A 22327-nucleotide genomic window follows, 5' to 3' on the forward strand; every position below is an offset into this window, starting at 1 on the left:
TTCATTAGGCGCATTCTTGGACACGTCGCTCTCGATGGGGTCTTAAGGTGTATTATCGGTTACCTCGCTGGGGTCTAAATTTGACATTTTGTTCAGCTTCCTCAACAATGCCTTGAGATGGAACAGGCCAAAATGGTTTATTAATGATAAAGCCAATCAAATGCTTTTTTTCACTTTCCTCACTGACAGCATCGAATACCTGATCTTCATGCCTACAAATCACTGTTTGCATCACTTTGAAAAGTGCTATACTGTAGTTTTAAAATCCGGAGCTTGGAGCGATTTCATGCATTACATGATGCGATTTTCCACGATCTACTCTCACGGACAAATTCAAGTGTATAGTAGAAATATAATTCGAGTTATGAGGATCGGATCACATGGACAAAATAACTCAAAATCTGGAATGAAATCTGAAAATGTGAGGAAATCGGTGATATTTAGTTTCTTGCGGGTATGTGCCATTACCAATCAGCTTGCCAAGCCAGCAGTTCCGAATCAACCATTTAATTGGAGTGCTTAAACCACTTGCCGAGTGCCCCACAGTCCATCGTCACGTTTTTCTTTGTCCTTGTGACTGTTTCTAAAGCAATTCGATATTTTATATAACTTGAGTGTGCTTCACAAAGGTTATATGGTTTCTCTTTGTGAGTTTAAAAGCAAAATACATTTAATAACACCCGATTTCCAAGCCGTTTTGGCGTATTAAAATGTTTTTTAAATTTGCGAGCCAAATTTTTTCCACCCATCACATGACGATTGCCAGTTGTTTGTAAACATTAATGTCGATGCACATCTTCTTGAAATATTTAAAATGCCACATTGTTTCTTTTTTTTTTTGCTTAATGAAATTCCCCCAAAACAAGGGTGAAAGCTACTGAAGGTTTTTGGGTTGTATACAGTACATACTGCAGTTGGTAATCATGACCCGTATCTGCCGACTCCCGAAAAGTGCCAATATTGGCCAGGCAGTTACATACATATATATATATATATATATATATATATATATATATATATATATATATATATATATATATATATATATATATATATATATATATATATATAGTTATGGTTGTGGGGGTAGATGGAGGAATTTAATAAGAAAGTTAGGATTGAATAGAGTTGTTTGGTCTGTGGATGTGTAGGAGACATTTCAATGCAATTAAGGAGAGAGACTGTGAGCTTAAGTGTTATGTGTCACCACACAGGGGGTGGTGTGGTGTTAATTAGATAGGGATTAAGAATAAGTTCCCCCAATATGTAATTACCCCTCTGTGACTTTTCCCGATGTTTTTGCATTACAAACCCTGGAAGAATTGCGTTCGAGCATAAACCCCACTTGTGCTGTGCTTCCCTGTGCCTCCGTCCTTCCGCCATTGCGCCCTGCCGCTCCCGCACGTGCTATAATCTCCGAGGATCAATGTGTCCACCTCCTAATAAGGAAAAACCGCTCGACCATCTGGGCTGGCGGTGTTAACCACCCATCACCACAAAATGGGTTGGGGGGATTAACCATGGCCGTCAGGCCCGTGACAATGTATATATATAATTTTTTTTTTTAAGAAGAAGAAGGCACTTCCAACCAAAAGTAAAAAATTAGATCGACTCTGCTAATTTGAGCAAAAAAGCGAGAGCAGACCCAATCTCAGGCAATGCCTGAACTGAGGGAGGCGTCTCCAGACCAGACCAGCCTCCCGGCTCTTTATGGGAAAGACCAGACACGCAAATGCCAACTTTTTCCATTCTCCTGTGCATCCTGTGTTCTTTACCGAGTCTGCCCTAGCGACGTTTTGCATTAAGGATTGCATTGAAATTTCACCATCTCGTTAAGCGTGTCGTTGGTTGTCTGTATTTTTACTGCCATTTCCCTTCAGGCCACTGGGCTAATGAGGATATTTCTAAAAAAAAATTGTGCAGAGTCAGTGATATTGTTAGTAAAGTGCTTGATCTTGTTCTTATGAGCAGAGAAAAGGAAAATTTATTTATGAATGATTTACAGTTTGGTTTTAAAGGGAGACTGTCAACAACATTGTGCACAGGTATGAATTTTAATTTTTGGCATCCTTGGGGACATCCATTTTTTTCTTTTTTTGGCATTTTGGCATTCATGGGGAGGAGGACATTTCTCCTAAAGAAATGCCGCACTGAGTGCAGTGAGAAAAGCAGCACCGTTGTTGTAACGTCGCTGGTACCCATAGTGCCCAGGAAATGACAGCTCTTTCACCAAGCTCAGTGGCTGTGTTTGTCTCGTCTAACAGCCCTGTGTAGTGTCTCGTGTGTTCGTCTGTATGTCCATGTGTGTGAGATGGGTGTGCGGCAGCTCCACGACGAGCCTTAGAGACTGAAAAATAAAAAATAAAAATGAAATTTTGTTGCACAAAGGAATTTGCCCTGTGTTTTGTAAACCTCTTTTAAATATATATATATATATATATATATATATATATATATATATATATATATATATATATATATATATATATATATGTACCTGGATTACAAGAACAGCCGATTAGATTTTGGTTTAGGTCCGGATGTAGAGCCGGCATATCAGTGGTACAAAACATACGAGAGAGTTCGTAAAACACCTTACGCCACACAGTGTTGAAGTATATAATTCAACTGAAATAAAATAATGATTTTAAAGCGCGTAGAAAAACAAAACAAAACAAAAAGAAGGCGATTTGTGTTCTACAGTGTTCAAGTACAAAACTAAACTTGTATAAAATAAAGATTATGAAGGGCGTATTAAAAAATTAATTCCGGAAATTTACCGGTACTGAGGCAGTGGCTTTACACCGCCCTATCTAACATGTTACATTAGTTCTTCATGGCTGCTATTTGTGTCTTTTATGGCGTCCTTAAAAAGAGTAAGCTTCCTGCTTGGAATTAATTTTCAATTTTGTTTGACTGCCAGACAGGCAGAGTAAAACTAGAGCGGCACTCTTCGACGTCATCACGTCGACAGATGTGCCTCCACCCACATTATTACATCATAATAATACTTGCACAAAGTTTAAGTCCCTGAATCCAGATTCAAAACATTACATAATTCTAGCTGCCAGACCATGTGTATGATCAGGTTAAATTTAAAACCTAAATATATTCCCCATGACGACAAGATAATAATTGTGAAGTTTCACGTCGATTGATGAAACGGTTCAAGAGAAATATTTCTATTAAAGATTTTCATTCCATACAATATGGCCGCCAAACCATGTGACCTATTAAGTATTTGCAAACACCGTGGTATCCCCAAGGCTTGGGGAACATGTGGCTGAAGTTTCCCCTCGATCTGTGAAACTGTTCTGGAGAAGAAGATTTTTAAAGGTATATTCTTCAAAAAAAGAATAGCTGCCAAACCATGTGACCAATGACATCAAAGGTGGAGAACGTTTTGTTCCTCATGGATTGGCAACCATACCTGTAAAGTTTCACCTCAATCTGTTCAGTCGTTTCGGAGAAGAAGTTTTTTGGAACGTTTTTATGTTTAAAAAAAATATGGCTGCTAAACCACGTGACTGACGACGTCATCATTTTTTTTCTCCCATATAGATGACCCTCAAAATTTTTCATACTGATCAGATAAAGCATTGGACATATGCAATTATGATGTCATAATGAAGCCAGCGATGACATCATCACAAAAAAATCACTTCGCTCCCATGGAGAGTACTTGACATGTGCCAAGTTTCAATTTTTCCATCAAGCGGTTTCGGAGATAAAGACGTCCAAAGTTTTTCCTTTTTTCCAACAGGGCTGCCACACCATATGACTTATGATGTCATTATTATCATTAAAACATTCTACACGAGTTGTCACACCCATGGTGAAAATTTTCTGTCAATTGGATTAGTGGTTGCAGAGAAAATTACACGGACGGACAACCCGAAAACATAATACCTCTGGTGGTTTCGTCAGCGGAGGCATTGACATTATCTCACTCCTCACTGAGCATGTGTGATTGGGACAAATTCAGAGCAATAGTACTGCTAAACTACAGGTTCGTTTTCCCATCCGTGATAAAAAATATAACATTTAAGTGAAATGAAGTTGTTTCTCGATCATAAACTGACATTTGTGGATGGCCGGATGGACGGATAGAAGTGAACCAATTGCTTAACCCTGCTTTGTGTGCGCGGGGTAAAAAGCTGAAGTTACGATGGAATTGCGTTTCCTCTGATTAATGTATTTTTGGCGTACAAGTCGATACTTTTTTTTCCTGGAAGTCCAGGCCTTGACTTGTATTCAGAATTGACTTGTCTATGGTTTAAGACATTGAAATGAATGAATGAAAAAAATTTGCAAAGTGTGATTTTTAAAAATTAAATAAATTGTATAATTGTCAATTTGAAACGCAGTGCTCGGTGATTAAGCTCTTTCATGGATTAAAATTTGATTGCATTATAAGGGTCAGGTGCTCATGTTTATTAAGTAGTAAACTGCGACAAAATGTAATGTGCTATGAGCCAGTGCTGATTACGATTCATTTTTCAAATACTGCACCTCTACACGATCACAAACATGTTGAAAAACTATTTACATTCCCAATTTTTCAGAAAGGTGTCCCACAAAGTAGTTCAAATAAGATGCACAAAACATTTCATTCATATTGTCAGGGAGGAATTAACACATCCATTGTTTTGACTGATGGACAGTTTTACGAAAATCCCAGAGTTGATCTAGCTTTCTTTTGTACCCCAAATCGACTTATCGATGAACGAAAGAAAGAAAAATGGGGGAAAAATTAGTCAATTCCACATATACTCAACATCGACTTATACGCTGAAAAATATGAAATGGTATTAAACAAGGTGGCACTATTGCCCCATGTTTGTTGTATACGTACATTGATGCGTTAATGCAGTAGTTGGAGATTAATGGAAAGGGATGTTACGTCAGGTCAGGTCAGGTATGGGAGCATGTGCCAGAACAGCGCGTTGCTGCGTCCACTTTCCGCCGGTACTCCAGGGGCCTCCATCTGGCCATCCCCCAGGCAGATGCCAGGCCCATCCCCATCTCCTTGAGATGATGGTCAACCTGCTGCAACCACGAGGCACGTGGTCGGCCCACTGGCCTCCTCCACTCATGAGACTCCCTCGCTGAGAGAATCTGGTGAGCAGGATCAGCGTCAGGAAAACGAGCCACATGTCCATACAGCCGCAACTGACGCTCACGGACTATGCAGGTAACAAATCTCATCCGAGTCTCTCTGAGCAACCGCTCGTTGGACACAAAATCCGACCAGCGATAGCCAAGGATTCTCCGAAGAGACCTGGTACCAAAGGAATGAAGTCTCCGTCTCAGATCCTTGGTCAGAGTCCAAGTCTCGCATCCATAGAGCAAGACTGGAAGTACCAAGGACCTGAAGACTCGGATTTTCGTCCTCCCGCACAGGTACCGCCAGCGCCACACCCCATGATCCAGTGAATCCATGACTCCCCAGGCCCGACCCAGACGTCTATTGACCTCTGACTCGCAGCCAGCAGAGATATGAATATCACTGCCAAGGTAAGTGAATCTCTCCACGACCTCAACATCCTCACCACAAACAGACACAGACAGGACAGCAGCATCCAAGATGTCACCGAAAGCCTGGATCTTAGTTTTGACCCAAGAAACCCGTAATCCCAACGGCTCCGACTCCTCATTCAGCACCTCGAGGACCCCAAAAGGATGTCTAAAGTCTCCGCAAAGATGACTGCATCATCTGCAAAATCAAGGTCCGAGATCTTGACATTCCCAAACGATGCACCGCAACTTGATCTAACCGACATCCTCCCTAAAATCCAGTCCATACAAGTGCTGAAAAGTGTGGGGGCCAGTACACATCCCTGACGAACTCCAGTAACAACTGGAAATAAGTCAGAGATGGTACCACCACACTTCACAGCACTCTCAGTACCAGAGTAGAGTTCAGACATCAGATCGATCAGTTTTGGTGGCACCCCACAAAGACCAAGAATCTTCCAGAGGACATCCCGATTCACTGAATCGAACGCTTTACAGAGATCAACATAGGCTGCAAGCAGCCCCTGCCGAAACTCTCGTCTGCATTCGGTGAGGACACGAAGGGCATGGATACGGTCAATCGTTGACCTCTTTGGTGTAAAGCCTGACTGCTCTGGACGCTGGTGCTCAAGCAGATGGTGGCGAACCCTATCAAGAATTATCCGAGCAAAGACCTTGCCCAGCACTGAGAGCAGCGTCACCCCTCAGTAGTTGTTGCAGTCTTGGCGATCACCCTTCCCTTTTCAGAGAGGGACAACAAGGCCCCTCTTCCAGTCAGTTGGGATGATGCCTGTGTTCCAGGCAGAGCACAAAACTGCATGCAACGACACGAGTGCAGCATTTCCACCAGCCTTGAGAAGTTCGGCATGGATGCCACAGATCCCTGGAGCTTTGCCCCGTTTCAACTGGTTCACCGCAGCCCGTGTTTCCACAAGCGAAGGTGGACCACAGTTGATTCGAGGGTCAGCAACAGGGATTGTAACACCCTTGACGTCCAACTCGACAGCTGGGGGATCAGCCTGGTACAACCGCTCAAAGTAACCGGCCCAGCGGGCCTTCACTTCAGACTCCTCTGTCAAGAGCCTACCACTCTCTGCTCGAACTGCAGTGCTCCGAGGGATGGGCTTGGATGAACGTAATGCGCGAATTCCCTTGTAAGCGGGACGAGAATCACCTGTCCACAGGTGATGCTCTACCCCTCACAGATTCCTCGCACATAGGCCGCCTTGTCCACCCTCAGTGCACGTACAGTTTTACGCCTCAGCTCCCTGAACAGTTCAGCTCTGCCATTCAGCCTGGCCCTGCGACTCTGGTCAATGGTATCCAGTGTCCCTTGAGAGACAAAATTCTTCTTTGCCCTGCAGTGAGCTCCAAGACATCCACCGGCAACATCAAGGACGGTGGTCTTGAAGGCGCTCCACAATTCTTCAGGACCCCCCAAAGCACCCAGACCCCCCAAGTGTCCACTCAGCCTGTTCGCAAACTCCTCAGCTACTCTCTCATCCCTGAGCTTGCCAACATCCAGCCTAGGCTGGGATGGTACCATTCTCCAGGATTTAAGGTGCAGCTTTAGAGTTGCTACAACAAGCCTGTGGTCAGTGTTGAGGAACTGAGCACTCCGGTAGACCCTGCAGTTCTGGATCATCCTCCAACGACCGTCAATGAGGACATGGTCAATCTCCTTTGCCACACCGCCAGCGTTGGAATACCAAGTCCAGCGATGAGCTTGCGGGCGCTGAAACCATGAACCAGCAACCCTAAATCCATGACTTCTTGCAAAGTCAAGGAACTTAGTGCTATTCTGGTTCAGAGTTCCTGACCCATGGGGACCAACACACACCTGATAACCATCCCTATCAGTTCCAGTCGATGCATTGAAATCCCCCAAGACTAGAAGTGTATCTCGTCTGGGGCACTGATCAACCACAGACTCGAGTGTGGCGTAGAATGCATCCTTCACGGTGAGATCACTCGCCTCAGTCGGAGCATAAACAGAGACCAGGGAAATGACACCTAAGGAGTGACGAATCCTTAATCTCATAATACGCTCGTTGACCGGTGTTACCTCAATTATCATTGGGGTCAGCTTATTGGACACAGCCACAGCAACTCCTTGGGTATGGTAACCATCAGAGCGACCAGACCAATAGTAGGTGTAACCACCCACCATTATCTCGCCGCAATCCGGTCTCCGAACCTCAGAGAGAGCTGCAATCCCGATGTCCAAACGCTTGAGCTCAGATGATAACAGAGACAGGTGATCATCCTCTCTTTGGGAGAGGACATTCCAGGCACCCACCCAAAGGGACCGCCTCAGGTTAACCCAAGGAGACCGCCGTCTGGTGGACGACACCTCAGCACCACTCCGACACACTCTCCCGCAATCTGACCCAGGGATGTTACCCCGTGGTTTCCCTCCTATCAACGATTGGGGGTCCCGAAGGCTTTGCCCCAATCCCGTCACCCGGTGAGCTGCCCTGTGAAGGGAAGCTGCACAAGAGGTACTCCCACGGAGTGTGTTTTCAGATTTTTTTGCGTTTTTGCGTTTTGCGGAATGAAGGGTTTTACGGTGGCCGGAGTGCAAATCCTGCCACCAACCTCCTAATAAGAAGTAACCCAACTGCAGGAGGACGTCCGCAGACACAGTTGGGTACTAGATATGGATGGCCGTTGGCTCACAAGGAGCTCCTCCGCCCTTTGAGGACCCCCCTGCTCTGGACGCTGGTTACGTGAGCAATGTATTTACTGGATCATTTGCTTCTGCAGACGATCTGACACTGATGTCACAAAGTGTTTCTGCTATTCCTGAGAAGATGACGAGGACTTGCATTGATTATGCTTCCCAATTTGATATTCAGCTGGATAGAGAAAATGGTCAATTGATAGTGTTCAGTAATAATGGTAAGGATGTGATGGATCCAGTGACCAAGATTAATTGTCAGTTAAATTATGTTGTTCCTGAAGTTACTCATCTAAGTCGTTCTTTAACAAATAATTTTATGACTTTTATGTATCAAAGTGTGTTGGAGATTTTAACCGAGAATGCAATATGTTTTTTGCTAATTTTAGATGTGCAAATGAATATATTAGGAATATTCTGTTTCATAAATATTGCTCCAGTTTTTATATCGTTATCTAGTTCTGTCTGACTTCTGGTGACATTCATGATCAGATTTCTCCAAACATCCCCATTATACACTGCTTCCCAAAGCTCTGGTTGAGATAGCTTGGTTGCAGTTGCAGCCTTTACCCCGTCCATCCAGCGCAGACAAGGTCTGCCTCTTCCTCTTCTTCCCTCAATCACACGCAGCATGGTTAATTTCTCCAGCCTTTTGTTTTTTGCACGCATGATGTATCCAAATTATGACAGTTTGTGTTTTAGTGTCAGCGCTTGTAATGTACATGATGGTCTAATTTCTTCAAGCATTGATTTTGCTTGTTCTTCTTGCGATCCATGGAATTTTTAACACTTGTCTCCAACACCACGTTTCAAAATTGTCAATCTTCTTCCTTTCTTTCTTTTTCACTGTCCATGACCCACATCCATACATAGCAACTGGAAATACCAGAACATTCACCAGCCTCCTCTTGGTTTGTATTATCACATCTTTGTCTTTCCAGATCTTTGTGTATTCTGACATTGCTGTTCTCCCCAATGGAAACCATCTATTAATTTCTCCTCCACATTTTCCACTCACTTCAATCTTCGAACACAGGAGAATTAAACTTTCCACCATTTCCATGAGATCTTCTCCAAGTCTGAACATGTCGATCTTCTCAGTTGACAAGATTTTAGTCTTTTTTTAGGTTTAAATAAAGACCACCTTTTTCACTTCTTCACTGTTTATAACAGTTTCATTAATTCCTCTTTACTTTTTGCCAACAAAGTGTGTGTTACTTGGAAGGGGGTCGGATACCTGCAACTAAATCCTCCTTACCCCCCCCACACACACACACACACACACACACACACACACACACACACACACACACACACACACACACACACACACACACACACACACACACACACACACACACACACACACACACACACACACACACACACACACACACACACGAAGGGGGGGGGAGGATTCCATAACTAGATTGTGGTAAAAATCACATGGACCATGTGACCGCATCACTAAGATTACTTTTATATCAAGGAAATTGTCAAAGTCGTTTTGATAAACTTGCACAGAGAAGGCAGTCAGTGTTAATTATAAAGCAGATAGAGTAGGGTTGTTGTGTAAAACCTCCGGTTTTCAGGTGAGGCTGGGTAAGGATGTTAGCACAAAGGCGCATCTGGAAAGCACATGACATTGGAAGAAGAAAGAGCACGACTATTTAGCGAGCACACCACAGGCCATGGTGGAGTGGTCAGGTGCTGAGCCTTTGGAGAGGGGACTTTAGACTTTTATTGGACCCTCTCTGTGGGGCAGGATGGCCTGGAAGATGGCACGCCCACAGCCGCAGACAGCCAATGATAGGGACTCCTCGTGCATGAAGGGGGTCCCAAAGTTTACAAGGGCTGTGACCACCAGGAGCGTATCAGTTGGAGCTTGAGACCCAATGTGGTAGTTGGAGTAGGAATCAGACCTGTGCAGAGACAGTATCCCTCTCATCGGCACACCATTGTTTTGATAAAAAATTTAGGCAGTGACAAATAGCGATATGTTGAGTCTGCAACATTCCATGGCAGACACACTGTAGTTTTCAACCTCATATCATAGGTGTGATTGGATCCCGAGTTATGGTTTCTTAGCCGGTGCTTAACTTTTGTAAAGAAATGCTTAAAATTCTACTAATTATAGTCATGCATTTCTGGCATAAGCCATGTGGGTGCTAATTCTGTGATCGGAGGGAATATTCGGTTATTACACCAGAAAAGTATGGGATGGAGTTGAAACAAATTAAAGGTAAATGAAATGCAGTATGTAGTGTGAGAAGCGAAGTGATAAGGATAGTTGAACAGGTTAAGGAGTTTGTTGAAATGAGGGATAGTCAGTCATAGGTTTGGAAATGGAATTCTGAGCAAGGCAGAGTGAAAGGATCTGACATATTATTTGTGTAGATGTTGAAGGATTCTCGTTATATTCAGGTCTTTTTTGGGGTGCTTATGTAGGGTGTACTGGTATGTTGTTTGTCAATAGTTACGTGTTGTGATTACAAATTATGGTGCAAATTGTGAACTTTCTTGGGATGTGGAAATAGTGGAACCCAACGTTGACACAAAACATTTCAGCTTTTCATTGCTAATTAATTTGTAAACATTTCTAAAAACATGTTTTCACTATCATTATTGGATATTTTGTGTCGATCGGTGACAATTTTTTTAAATTTAATCCATTTCAAATTCAGGCTGTAACAACAAAATGTGAAAGAGTAAAAAACTTTCTGAAGGTACTGTATAAACTCTAATAACTACCGACTCACTTACTAATATAAAGTTTTGTTTAGTACTTTCTAAGTGGGCAAGAAAATTGAAATTTTTCATGCTGTTGTAAATTGAAGCCAATATTGTCGGAAAAAAAACAAACAAACAAACAAAAAAACACAAAACAGTCCATAAACGACAAAATGTGCAAACAAAAGTCGGCTCGTGTTGCCTCACCCTGCTCGGGGGGAAGGGGGCGGGGGTCACGTGACTGAATATAATGGCATGTTACGTGATCTTTCATGGATCTCTATCTCTCATCAAGGGAGCTGGTGTTTCTTTGTTTTATGGCCATTTCATTGGAAAAGTGTCTGGATTTTTGTCGTTTACGGACAATGCACAGTGATAGGAGGTCGTAAACATTTATCGTTTCTAGACAGTGTAAAACAGTGCTACGGTGCACATATTCAGTATTACATGTTTACACATCGCCCTGTATTGGGTACCCTGGTTATAAAAACTCTCAAAACATGCTTTAATCAATGCATATTTTCCATGTATTCAAGATCCACATTGTTGGAAATTAACCAGGAAATAAAGAAACATCGCTTTGTCCGGGCACATTGAATGCAGATACAAGGCTGTACATTCAAAAACCCTCCAAATATAGACGAGATTGCCAAAATCATTGAATTTTTAGCATTTCCTGCCTGTTTGCGTTGCTCTGGTGGTGAAATACACCACCAAGGTACGCCCCTGAGGAAAGGGGTTGAGACATTTAGCGAGGCGAGGCTTTCTTGGACCCACCCCTTGAAACAGCCAGGGGAAGAGTCTCACAGAGACAGAATTTCGACTTCACAGCAGCGTTTTGTTGACTCAGGAAGGCATGCCATCTATTAAAAGTGTGCAAATTGACTTGTACTATTCTGTCCTGCGCTTATTGTCGGGTCGGAAATTGAACCCTGATCAGACATAGAACCGATATTTCTCTTGCGGTACATGACGTAAATCGTTACTAATCTACATTCAATCAACATATCAAAATTAAAAGATGTGAACTTGACATGCTGGTAACTCAAATTGGCTCTGTTGATAATGTGTAAAGTAGGAGCAACTACAAGAATATTACAATTTAAATTGTTTGTTTCCACTTTGGTTTATAAATTCCAGATCGACCACTTAACATTTGTCTTCTACTTAAAACCATAAACTCTAATTTTTAACATTGCCTAGCAACCAATTAGAATGCAAATAATAGTTTTTATTACAAACGCTACTGAAGGTGGATGAGGTTATATTTTCACCCCTGTTTGTTACTCGGTGAAAACATTTTTTCGCCAAGTATGTTGGGCTGTAGCGTTTGTCTGTTTGTCACACGATTTTTGGCCAGTTTTCAAACAATCGTTCTGAAATTTTTTATGTATGTAGGTGACCGCCCAAGGACAGCAGCACTTAATTTTGGTGAAGATCCGAATCGGGTCTGGTTCTGAGAATTTTGTCAGTGATTCTGCACCATTGAGAGATAGGGCGAAAAACCATATATAGCACAATATCTCAAAAGGTTATGGATGGATTCACACAAAACTTTGTGGACAGGTTAAATGTGAGGCAAGGACGAATTGATTCGATTTTGGTGAAGATCGGATCCAGATATGGCCTATCAGTGGGATACAATCCATAAACTGTTCAGCCTGGTGGAGGCATGCATTCCATTGAGTGCTGTTCTAAGTTTTCAACTTTTTTCATTAAGAATTACTATTGCTGTAAACTTAAACAAACAGCACATCCTGATCACTCAGTCTTGATTTATGTGAGTTATTTAGCTGTTTGCAGAATGCAAGCACAATCTGCTTCGTCAAACATTTAAAGCTCTTTTACAAACCTCTTCATCAAACATATAAAGCTTACATAGAAACGATGTCTACAAGTAGAATGCGCTCCAGCTTTTGCTCACAATCTGCAAGTACATCCCTTAATGTGTAATGCACGCACGCGCGCGCGCACGCACGCACACGCGCACACGCACGCACACACACACACACACACACACACACACACACACACACACACACACACACACACACACACACACACACACACACACACACACACACACACACACACACAGTTTAGCATTTCCATTTTTCATCAATTGCTCACCAGATTGCATTTCTGGTACAGCACCAGCCTGTTTCCAGCTCTGCTCGTGCTTCTTGTATTTGACACTGGGTGACGTGTTCTGATCGACCTTGTGGAAACAGCTTGAAGCCACTGGCCCCGGGCCGAGCCGGGGTGAACTCTGTCGGCCAACCAGCAACCTACCGGCGACAGCAATGTTTGCAAACACGTACTGTTGGCACAATCCATGCTACACTTAATTTTTTGTGACTGTTTGCTTGCGTATAAAATATGACAAACAGTGATTTACCCAGAGTCTATGGCTTCATTGTCATGCATTGTCATCATGGGTGGTGAGATTGGTTCGATGCAAGGCTCCTTGTTGACCGGCGATGTTCTATTCCGTTCTGGTGACTTTCCTGGTCTAAGGAAAATTCCACAAACACAAATACCACATACTGATGGCCAATTGTCCTCTCCAGATGAACGGTCATGTGTTTCACAGCCAATCGGGGACTCCCAAAGATACGACATGGCAGACCTCCACTGAAATTACTTGGCCATTCACACAAGGTGCATTATGTAAAGTCAAAAGCTTGTTAATCGTCACATTTAGTAATCCTCAGTTTTGAGTTCAATTTTACTTTTACAGCTCTGAGAACAACTTAAATTTACAAATGTCAGTCTCTCGTAGGTTCCTGCTTTTCTGCATTACAAGACACCCATGATAAGCTTTGCCAACGTTTAGAATCCAGAATCTTCATTTTAATGGCTTGAGATATGTTTGCACGTCAAGTTAACTTACCTGGTGCGGGTAGGCATGATTGTAGTGGAAAATGCAGGGTTCTGTTGTAGCATCGTTGGAGCTTGTGTGACTCCCATCTGGTAATCCTTGGTTATTATTTCCTGCAAAAATCACGAAGTGACCATATCTGGTAGTTCAGTAATTGTAATCGGCTGCACCCGACTCCCTTTCTGTGCCAGTTCTGACAAGATGGTGAGAACAGGTGTGTGTTTGTGTGTGTGTGTGTGTGTGTGTGTGTGTGTGTGTGTGTGTGTGTGTGTGTGTGTGTGTGTGTGTGTGTGTGTGTGTGTGTGTCATTGGTTATCTCCATATGCAGGTTTCAGAAGGTGGAACTGAGTCCTCCCAGGTCTCAAAGTATTCACCTCCGTTTTAATAAGGGATCATGAATCATGGACCAGTTTGTGAAGTTTTTTTGTTCTGAAAGTTTTGTTCCAAGGGGTCTTTTCAGGATTGTCACTGAGCCCTGGACAGCTTCCAACTGCATTTCATTTTTTGTAATATTCCAGGAGATCTTTTTTAAGATCGCTGTGAGGTTCTTTTATTAATCATTCCCTTTGCTCCAATTATCACTGGTACAATTTTGGCATTCTTCAGCCTCCAGGATCTTTTCTCTTCATTTTTGAAGTCTTGATATTTGGTCATTTTCTTGATTTCTGCATTGTTTAGGCCAAAATCACTGGGTATGACTGACACATCACCAAGCAATTCCGTCTTTTCTTTTTTTGTACTTCAGTACGATATCCGGTCGCAATGCTTTGTTTTCTATGTTCACGCTCGATGGGATCATCAGGTCGTAGTTCAGCCATTTGTGGCATTTTATTTGAGTTTGTGATTCAGCTTCCTTGTTTTCAGTGATGGCTTTTGGTTCATGTTTCCATGAGTTTTGTGGAACTGGCATGTTGAGATTTTTGCAGATGCGCCAGTGGATTACTCTACATACTTTGTTGTGCCTTTGTGTGTACAGTTGTTCTGACGTGAGTTTTTTTTTTTACATCCTGATAGGAGGTGGCTCGTGCTTTCTGTTTCCATCTTGCAGAACCTACACCTGGCCGATTAACTCAGTCCCACCATTTTCTTAAAGCCATTGGTATTGTGTCCTTGGTCTTGGGCATTTATTATGATTTGTTCTCCATCCCAGTTGAGCTAACCCCTTCTCAGCCATTCCAATGAGCCTTCTTTTGTCTCTGCTCAATATGATGCACCATTAAAAATAAATATCACCTCGCTCTTTTATCATTCTCTTAGTGCATATCTGTTTATATTTCGCTTTATATTTTTATTTTGTTTTTTTTTTTCGATCATTTGTTCTGTATTTGTTGCTGCTTCATTTTCATATGTGACACATGAGCCCGGGTTTGAAAGCATCAAAATGGCTACTGGGGAAGAACAAAATGTTCTGATAAGCAGGACTGGCCGTTATGACGGAACTGGTTCAAACCCACAAGGAATTCCAGTCTCTGAGGTTGCCAGAACTGAAAGTTGAACTCTGAGCTTGTCAAATGTTCACAAAATTGGAACATGGAATGTAAGGTCTGAATCAGGGAATATTAGATTTTATTAAGAGAGATGGAGAAGACAAGAACTGTAATTTTGGGACAAGTGAACTTAGATGGACTGGTTTGGGGCAGTTCAAATCTTACGATTATAAAGTGTTCTTTTCTGGTCACAAAACTTGACAAAGAAATGGAGTGACAGTGATTTTCAATTAGACGATAGCAGGGGTAGTACTGGGATACAACCCAGTCAATGATAGGTTAATATCAGTGAGGTTGAAAGGACATCCAGTGAATACTATCATTCAGATATATGCTCCAACTTTTGCATCAGATGAAGAAAACGTGGAGGAGTTCCATTGAAATCTGCAGGTACTGTTAAAAGAGGTGCCTAAAGGAGATGTTTTTGTTATTATGGGACACTGAAATGCAAAACTTGGAGAAGGAGCACCAGGGATTGCAGGAGAGCACCGACTTGGGATCTGAAAAGAACCAGGGGAGTGAATGCTGGAGTTCTGTGTGGAAAATGAGCTCGTAATTGTAAACACATGGTTCAAACAACACAAGAGTAGACTCAACACATGAGATTTCACCTGATGGACAAACATAAATCAGATGGACGACGTGCTAATCAAAATAAGGAGAAGTGCTGTGCATTCTGCCAATACTCTGCCAGGTGAAGACTGTGGGACAGGTGATGAATTACTTGTGGCAGAACTACAGGTCAAATTGGGAAAGGTGAAAAAAAAAATCAAACTCTGACCAGATATGACCTTGAAAACGTATCAAAACAACATGCAATACAGGTTAAAAAAAAAAAAAACATTTTCAAGAGCTGGACTTGATTGACAGAATACCAGACAAATTGTACAAGAGGTTGAAGACCTTGCAAAAGAAGAGGCCAAAACAACATCCCAAAAGCAAGCAGAAAGAAGAAGACTAAATGGCTGTCAGAAGAGGTAATAAATATTGCAGATAGAAGAACAGAGTTGAAAACCAAAGGTTCTTTTAGAGAGGACATTAAGCGGCCAAATGCTGACTTCCAACGACAAGCAAGGAAAGATAAAGATAAATATTTCAGAGGCATGCACAGAGATAGAAAGTGACAACATAGCAGGAAAAACAACAGATCTTTTTAAAAGATCAGTGAGATTACAGGAAAGTTCAGGTCAAGGATTGGGCCCCAAAAGAAATACAGGTGAAACATGGAAGGACTATAACGAAACTCCATACAAACAAGATAGCAATATGATGGCAACCTTTGAAAAATAGGGGCAATACCCAGGGACGCTCACCTGGTAGAATAATGATACTGAGAAGGAAGTCAACGTGGGACTGAATCAACAATGTTATAGCAAATACCTATTTTGGGGGTAAACCCACAAAACTCCCCCCATAAACCTCCTCAAACCTCGATTTTTTAAATGTCGTGAGCAAACTTTGGTACATCACAGGTGATGAAGGTCGTGGTCAAGTTTCATCAGAATTGCATGTGTATTTTCTGAGAAGAAAGCAAATACCTATTTGGGGGGGGGGGCAACCCTGGAGGCCCCCTTCGGGCCTGATTTTCTTATATGCCAGGAACAAACTTTGGTACATTCACGGTGATGAACGTTGTCATAAAGTTTCATCGAAATCGTGTGTGTAGTTTCAGAGAAGTTCCAACTATTTGTGGACGGATTGATGGACAGATGGCTCGCCATCCCATAAGCTCCCCGTAACTATGTTCCAGGTGAGCGAAAAGCAAGGGAATATCAAAGGAAGCCTTCAATTGTGTTGATCATTAATTGATGTGGATTATTCTGGGAGAAATGGGGATTATCGGAGCACGTGATATGTCTGATAAGGAGCCTGTACACTTCCTCTTCTGAAACTTGCTTTCTCTGGCTGCGACTTCCCCTCCATTCCCACCCTAGTGTTTGTCTGCGTGTTGTACCGTCCTCCAACTTGGGGACCAACTTTTAACGACTCATCCCAACTCTCTTCCTTCCTCATATGTAGCGATTTCAATTGTCACCATGCAAATTGTCTGGGTGTTGTTGCAACTCTCACCAGCCAAATATCTTCTACGAAGGACTTCTGTGACAATATGGTGCTGACTCAATCTACAAACTTTCCAACCAGGATTTCTGTCAATGGCAAATCCTCACTTCTGGATTTGGTAATGATCAACTTATTTTTTCCCACCTTTGGAATAAACTCCCTCACTCTGTTCAATCCCATTCTTCCCTCCAGGCCATCAAAACAGCTGTTCACCACCACCTCTTATCGTCTCCCATCCAAATCCTCAATCTTTTCTACCCCCATTAATCCACCCCTAACCCACCTCCTTCAAATTTCCTGCTTTCTTTCCTGAAAGTCCCTGTAATGTCCATCTTGTATACCCAATGTTCCCCACCCCATCCCTCTCCCTTCCACAGATCTCCTAATGTCTCTGTTCCCCACTGTTTTGTCCTTCCCACTCCCACCCTCTTGTCTCATGCCCGCCCCCCCTTGCTATGCGCTGTGTGTTAGCTCTCACACGAGCCTCGACAAGGTATACAAAAAAAAAATTCTTACCAATATCTCATGCATTTCCTCTACTCCAATTGGTTCAGCTGATCATGTGCGTGTGAAGGTCAACATCTCTCTAGCCATTCTCAGAGAACAGCTTCAGTGATGGCGAATCTGGCAGTTCATTCAGGCAAACTGGCAGAGACAACAAGCAGCCATCGCACTTCAGGATTGGTCTCCGATATCTACTGCCCCTGATATTAACTCTGCCTGGGAATTCTTCCACAGAAACCTGCTCTCCCTTATGCACAGATCCATCCCATCTTGTGATTCTCGTCTTCAATTGCCACACTCATCCTCTGACACATGCTACACTGAATCCTGTGGTGAGGCAATTGCCTTGACATTGTCATGCAATGTCCTTCCTTGGCAAACCTGAACTCTTATCCATCCACAATACTTTCATCCGCAGCTTGATGGAATAGTGCTCTCCCTTCTGGGCTTGTGCCCTTGCCTCACACCTTGCTCAGCTTGACACAGTGGAAACCAAGGCCTTAAAGATCATTGGAATCTCCCATGATGAAGTTGATCGAAGAGCATATCACTCTGTCATCGCCGACAGTTCGGTTGTCTCCCTATCTTCTTCTACCTCCTTTCTGGCCCTCCCCATGATTTGTTAACCCCACCCCATGCAACTGCAGGGCACATGCGATCCATCAGCAACCATCTTATAGTGAAACTCCCAAAATCCAGAATCATTGCGCACCTCCATTTGTTTGTTCGTTCCTCTTTTTCTCCACCTGTAGAACCAACTTCTGATTCTCTTGGATCTCGTTCTTTCCTCCAGGTCTTCAAGACAGTTGTTCATCACCATCTCAGATCATCCCCCACCCAAAACCATGATGTTTTCTACACTCATTAAAACCAACTCTTCCCCACAATTTTTTTTTTTGATTTAGCATCCATCTTATCCAGCCTCTGTATTCTCTAATACCCATCAACCTTACCAATGCATCCCTTGTTGTCCATCTCAATGCATTTTCTTCCTTGGCCCTGCCGTTTGCATTTCCCCATACTCTTTATGCCGTACCTTTTGTTATGTTGCTTCCTAATCTCTTCTGTGTTCTAGCTTTTCCACAAGCCGAGACTCTGTATTCAAAAAAAAAGAAAAGAAAGAAAAAATACACATAATATGGAGAGAATGGTTTGGAATTGGAAAGGGGGTTTGACAGGGGTGCATTCTCTCCCCTTACTTGTTCAATCTGTAGAGTGAGTACATCATGAAGAAATCAAACTTGGATGACATAGAGGCTGGAGTCAGGATTGGTGGAAGACGAATCAACAATTTAAGGTGTGCTGACAATACCACTCTGTAGCAGTTTCATCAAGTCATCTTTACTTTCTACCAACAGACAGTGAAGGAGGAAAGTGAAAAAGCTGGTCTTCACCAAAACCAGACTAAAATCTGGAAAGACAAAGACAAGACAAGACAACACAAACCAAGAGGAGGCTGGTGAATGCTCTGGTATTTCCAATTGCAATTGTGAAAAAGAATGAAAGGAAGACCGTGAAAAATAAAGTAAAAAAGAAAGAAAGGAAGAAGATTGACAATTTTGAAATGTGGTGTTGGAGACAAATGTTAAAAATTCCGTGGACTGCAATAACAAACAAATCAGTGCTTGAATAATTTAGACCACCATGTACATTAGAAGTGCTGACGCTAAACCAGAAACCGTCATACTTTGAACACATAATGTGTGCAGAAACCAAAAGTCTGGGGAAATCAACCATGTTGCTTATGGTTGAGGGAAGAAGAGGAAGAGGCATATCTTGTAAGTGCTGGATGGATGGGGTAAAAGCTGCAACTGAGCTCTATCTGCCAGAGCTTTAGGAAACATTGCAGGATTAGGGATGTTTTTGTTGAAATCTGATCATGAATGTCACCAGAAGTTGGACATGACTTGATGGAACGCGATGAAGTAAATGGGTTAGGGATACCTTTTCTAGCTTGCTATCTTCATGTTTGCATACAAATTGGATTCGGTTGTCTGTTGAATTTTTCACGTAATCAGCAAATCATACAGTTTTCACTCAGTGCAATTGGTTGAGCTCCATCAGGCCGCGACCTCCTTTTCGCCTCGGCAGGTAAATTCTCAGGATGCATTGATCTTTGCGGAACATTTTATGGATGGTGAAGATTTTCCTTGTTTTGATATCTCGTTCGTTGATTTCCAATTGTGGCAAGTTATTATTCTGTAACTGTATTGGAACATTGGTAATGCAAGTTGCTTTATTACTTTGATTTTGTATATTGGGGAGAGGTATGTTTTCGGGATCAACCTCATTCTACACAGGTATTCTTTGGTAATTGTTTTGCGCATTTGTTTGACTTATGTGGTCGTCTTCTTCTACTCCAAGGTACTTGTGTGATGCTTCGTTGACTAGCTCCTGTATTGTTGTATTTCGGTCGATTTTTATGTTGTCTGTTTTTGTTGGTTTACCTTGTACGAATGTGCACTTGGCACACTTATGTCGGCCAAATTCCATTTGAATGTTGTCGGAGTACAGTTTCACCAACTTCAGTTGTTCTGCCAATTTTTCGGCGTTCGGTGCAAAGAGCTTTAGATCATCCATGTACAGGAGATGTGTCACCTTTCCTGTTTCTTTGGAAATTCTTCTATTGGATTTTCGGGTGTATCTATGTCCTTGCTCATTTATGAGGTTGCTCAGGGGGTCCAGGGCCAGGAAAAACAGAAGGGGGGAAAGGCTGTTTCCCTGGAAGATCCCGTGACCTATCTTCATTCCTGGTATTTCGATATTAGCTTCTGAGTGCTGTAATATCAATGTGGTACACTAGAACTCCATTGCTTTCTCAAAAAGTCTCATTATTTGGGGATTGTTCTTGTATACTTGCATGAATTTTATCATCCATGAATGTGGGACACTATCAAAAGCTTTTATGTAGTCGTGTGTGTGCAGTGCATGTGCGTGCGTGGGGTTGGGAGGAGAGAGAGAGAGAGAGAGAGAGAGAGAGAGAGAGAGAGAGAGAGAGAGAGAGAGAGAGAGAGAGAGAGAGAGAGAGAGAGAGAGAGAGAGAGAGAGAGAGAGAGAGAGAGAGAGAGAGAGAGAGAGAGAGAGAGAGAGAGAGAGAGAGAGAGAGAGAGAGAGAGAGAGAGAGAGAGAGAGAGAGAGAGAGAGAGAGAGAGAGAGAGAGAGAGAGAGAGAGAGAGAGAGAGAGATTGTGTGTGTGTGTGTGTGTGTGTGTGTGTGTGTGTGTGTGTGTGTGTGTGTGTGTGTGTGTGTGTGTGTGTTTGTGTCGTTTTCTTTGATTTATTTGCAATGCTTTATTTGTGTATATGTATATGCATGTATATGTGTGCATGTGCCTTGTGTGTGCAAAGTAATTCAGACAAATTCAGTCTGATGTAGTTTGATTTCAAAGCAGATTTAACTTACGTGGATGTGGTCCGCCAAAGTGATGACGCAGTGTGTTTTCTGTGCCTCTTGTTGGGGTGGCCGACCATCATGCCTTACCCATGACACAGTACAATCTGGAAGTGAGACCAGAGAGAGGGTGCATGAAGCAGCTTTATTATTATGACTAAAGAAATGGACCCCGCCTAGCTTGGAAAAATGGTACCACTAATGAAAAGTCCAGCTGACTTGGTTTGAACCTTTTCTGCCCCGTTTAACCGAGATGTTATGTGAAAAAATAAATAACATTAATGAGTGTTATTATTGTGCACAGTCACCTCACTCAAAGCCTGTAGTCATGAATGGGGGAAGAAGCCACGATATGTAAAACTGGAAAAGCTGTAACATTTCACACGTGGGGTCGTCATTAAAATCATAAGAGTGGTTTTCCTTTACCATGGTCTTCAAAATTACAGTATCATTCTTGGCTTTTATTGATTTCTTTTGAAGAATAAGGGATAAAGGTTACAGCATGTCCCTGTGTATTGGATTATATAATTAGTTTTGGATTTGTCACATCAACCATTGGAAATATTTAATTTCTGTCAATTTGTTGAGTATTTTACATATAATAACTATGATTTTGTGTTTTGTGGATATACCATGATAAACTTTCATCTTAATAAGTTTACAATTTGTGTATTTGTCAAGATAAATAAGTCGATCGGTAAACAGAGAACATCAGAAATAAGAGGACATTGTGCAGAAATTGGAGCCACGTGTGCAAATACCCATGTGGAGATTTAACGCATTACTACAGTTATAACAATAAGATGTAGTTCCATTTGTTGGTAAATTGTTGCCACTGTAACATATGTACGAAGACTGAGAAATGGGAGTGCCTGACAATGATGGACAATACGACAGAGCAGTGGGCACGTGATTCTTAAGTCGTGAGTGCAATTTTGATGCGGTACCCCATCCTCATCCAAGTCGAGTAGTACTCAGTGATGGTGATAGTACTCTCAGGCTACTTGTTGAAAATAATCCGACTCTTATTTGATCCAATTGAGTTTGTGTGGTTGAACATTGTGCTTGGTTATGGCA

The 22327-nt window shown here is 42.3% G+C and overlaps 1 protein-coding gene across 12 annotated transcripts in view; it reads right to left on the reverse strand.

The window, feature by feature from the left end:
* LOC147028432 (nuclear receptor corepressor 1-like) overlaps nucleotides 1-22327 on the reverse strand; it is a 319774-nt gene that overhangs the window by 17986 nt on the left and 279461 nt on the right. For 11 of the 12 annotated variants that reach the window (XM_085878838.1, XM_085878839.1, XM_085878836.1 and 8 more), the window contains 4 exons: nucleotides 21263-21357; nucleotides 13821-13921; nucleotides 13326-13439; nucleotides 13058-13215 (listed from right to left, as the gene is read on the reverse strand). In XM_085878838.1, coding sequence (XP_085734964.1) covers nucleotides 13058-13215; nucleotides 13326-13439; nucleotides 13821-13921; nucleotides 21263-21357 — 468 coding nt within the window. Of the gene's footprint in view, nucleotides 1-13057; nucleotides 13216-13325; nucleotides 13440-13820; nucleotides 13922-21262; nucleotides 21620-22327 lie in introns of those variants that run through there. The other variant, XM_085878847.1, reaches the window with a different exon arrangement.

This window comes from Eptatretus burgeri, chromosome 4 (assembly GCF_056783735.1).
Source record: "Eptatretus burgeri isolate ZD-2024b chromosome 4, Ebu_testis_v1, whole genome shotgun sequence".
Taxonomy (NCBI): domain Eukaryota; kingdom Metazoa; phylum Chordata; class Myxini; order Myxiniformes; family Myxinidae; genus Eptatretus; species Eptatretus burgeri.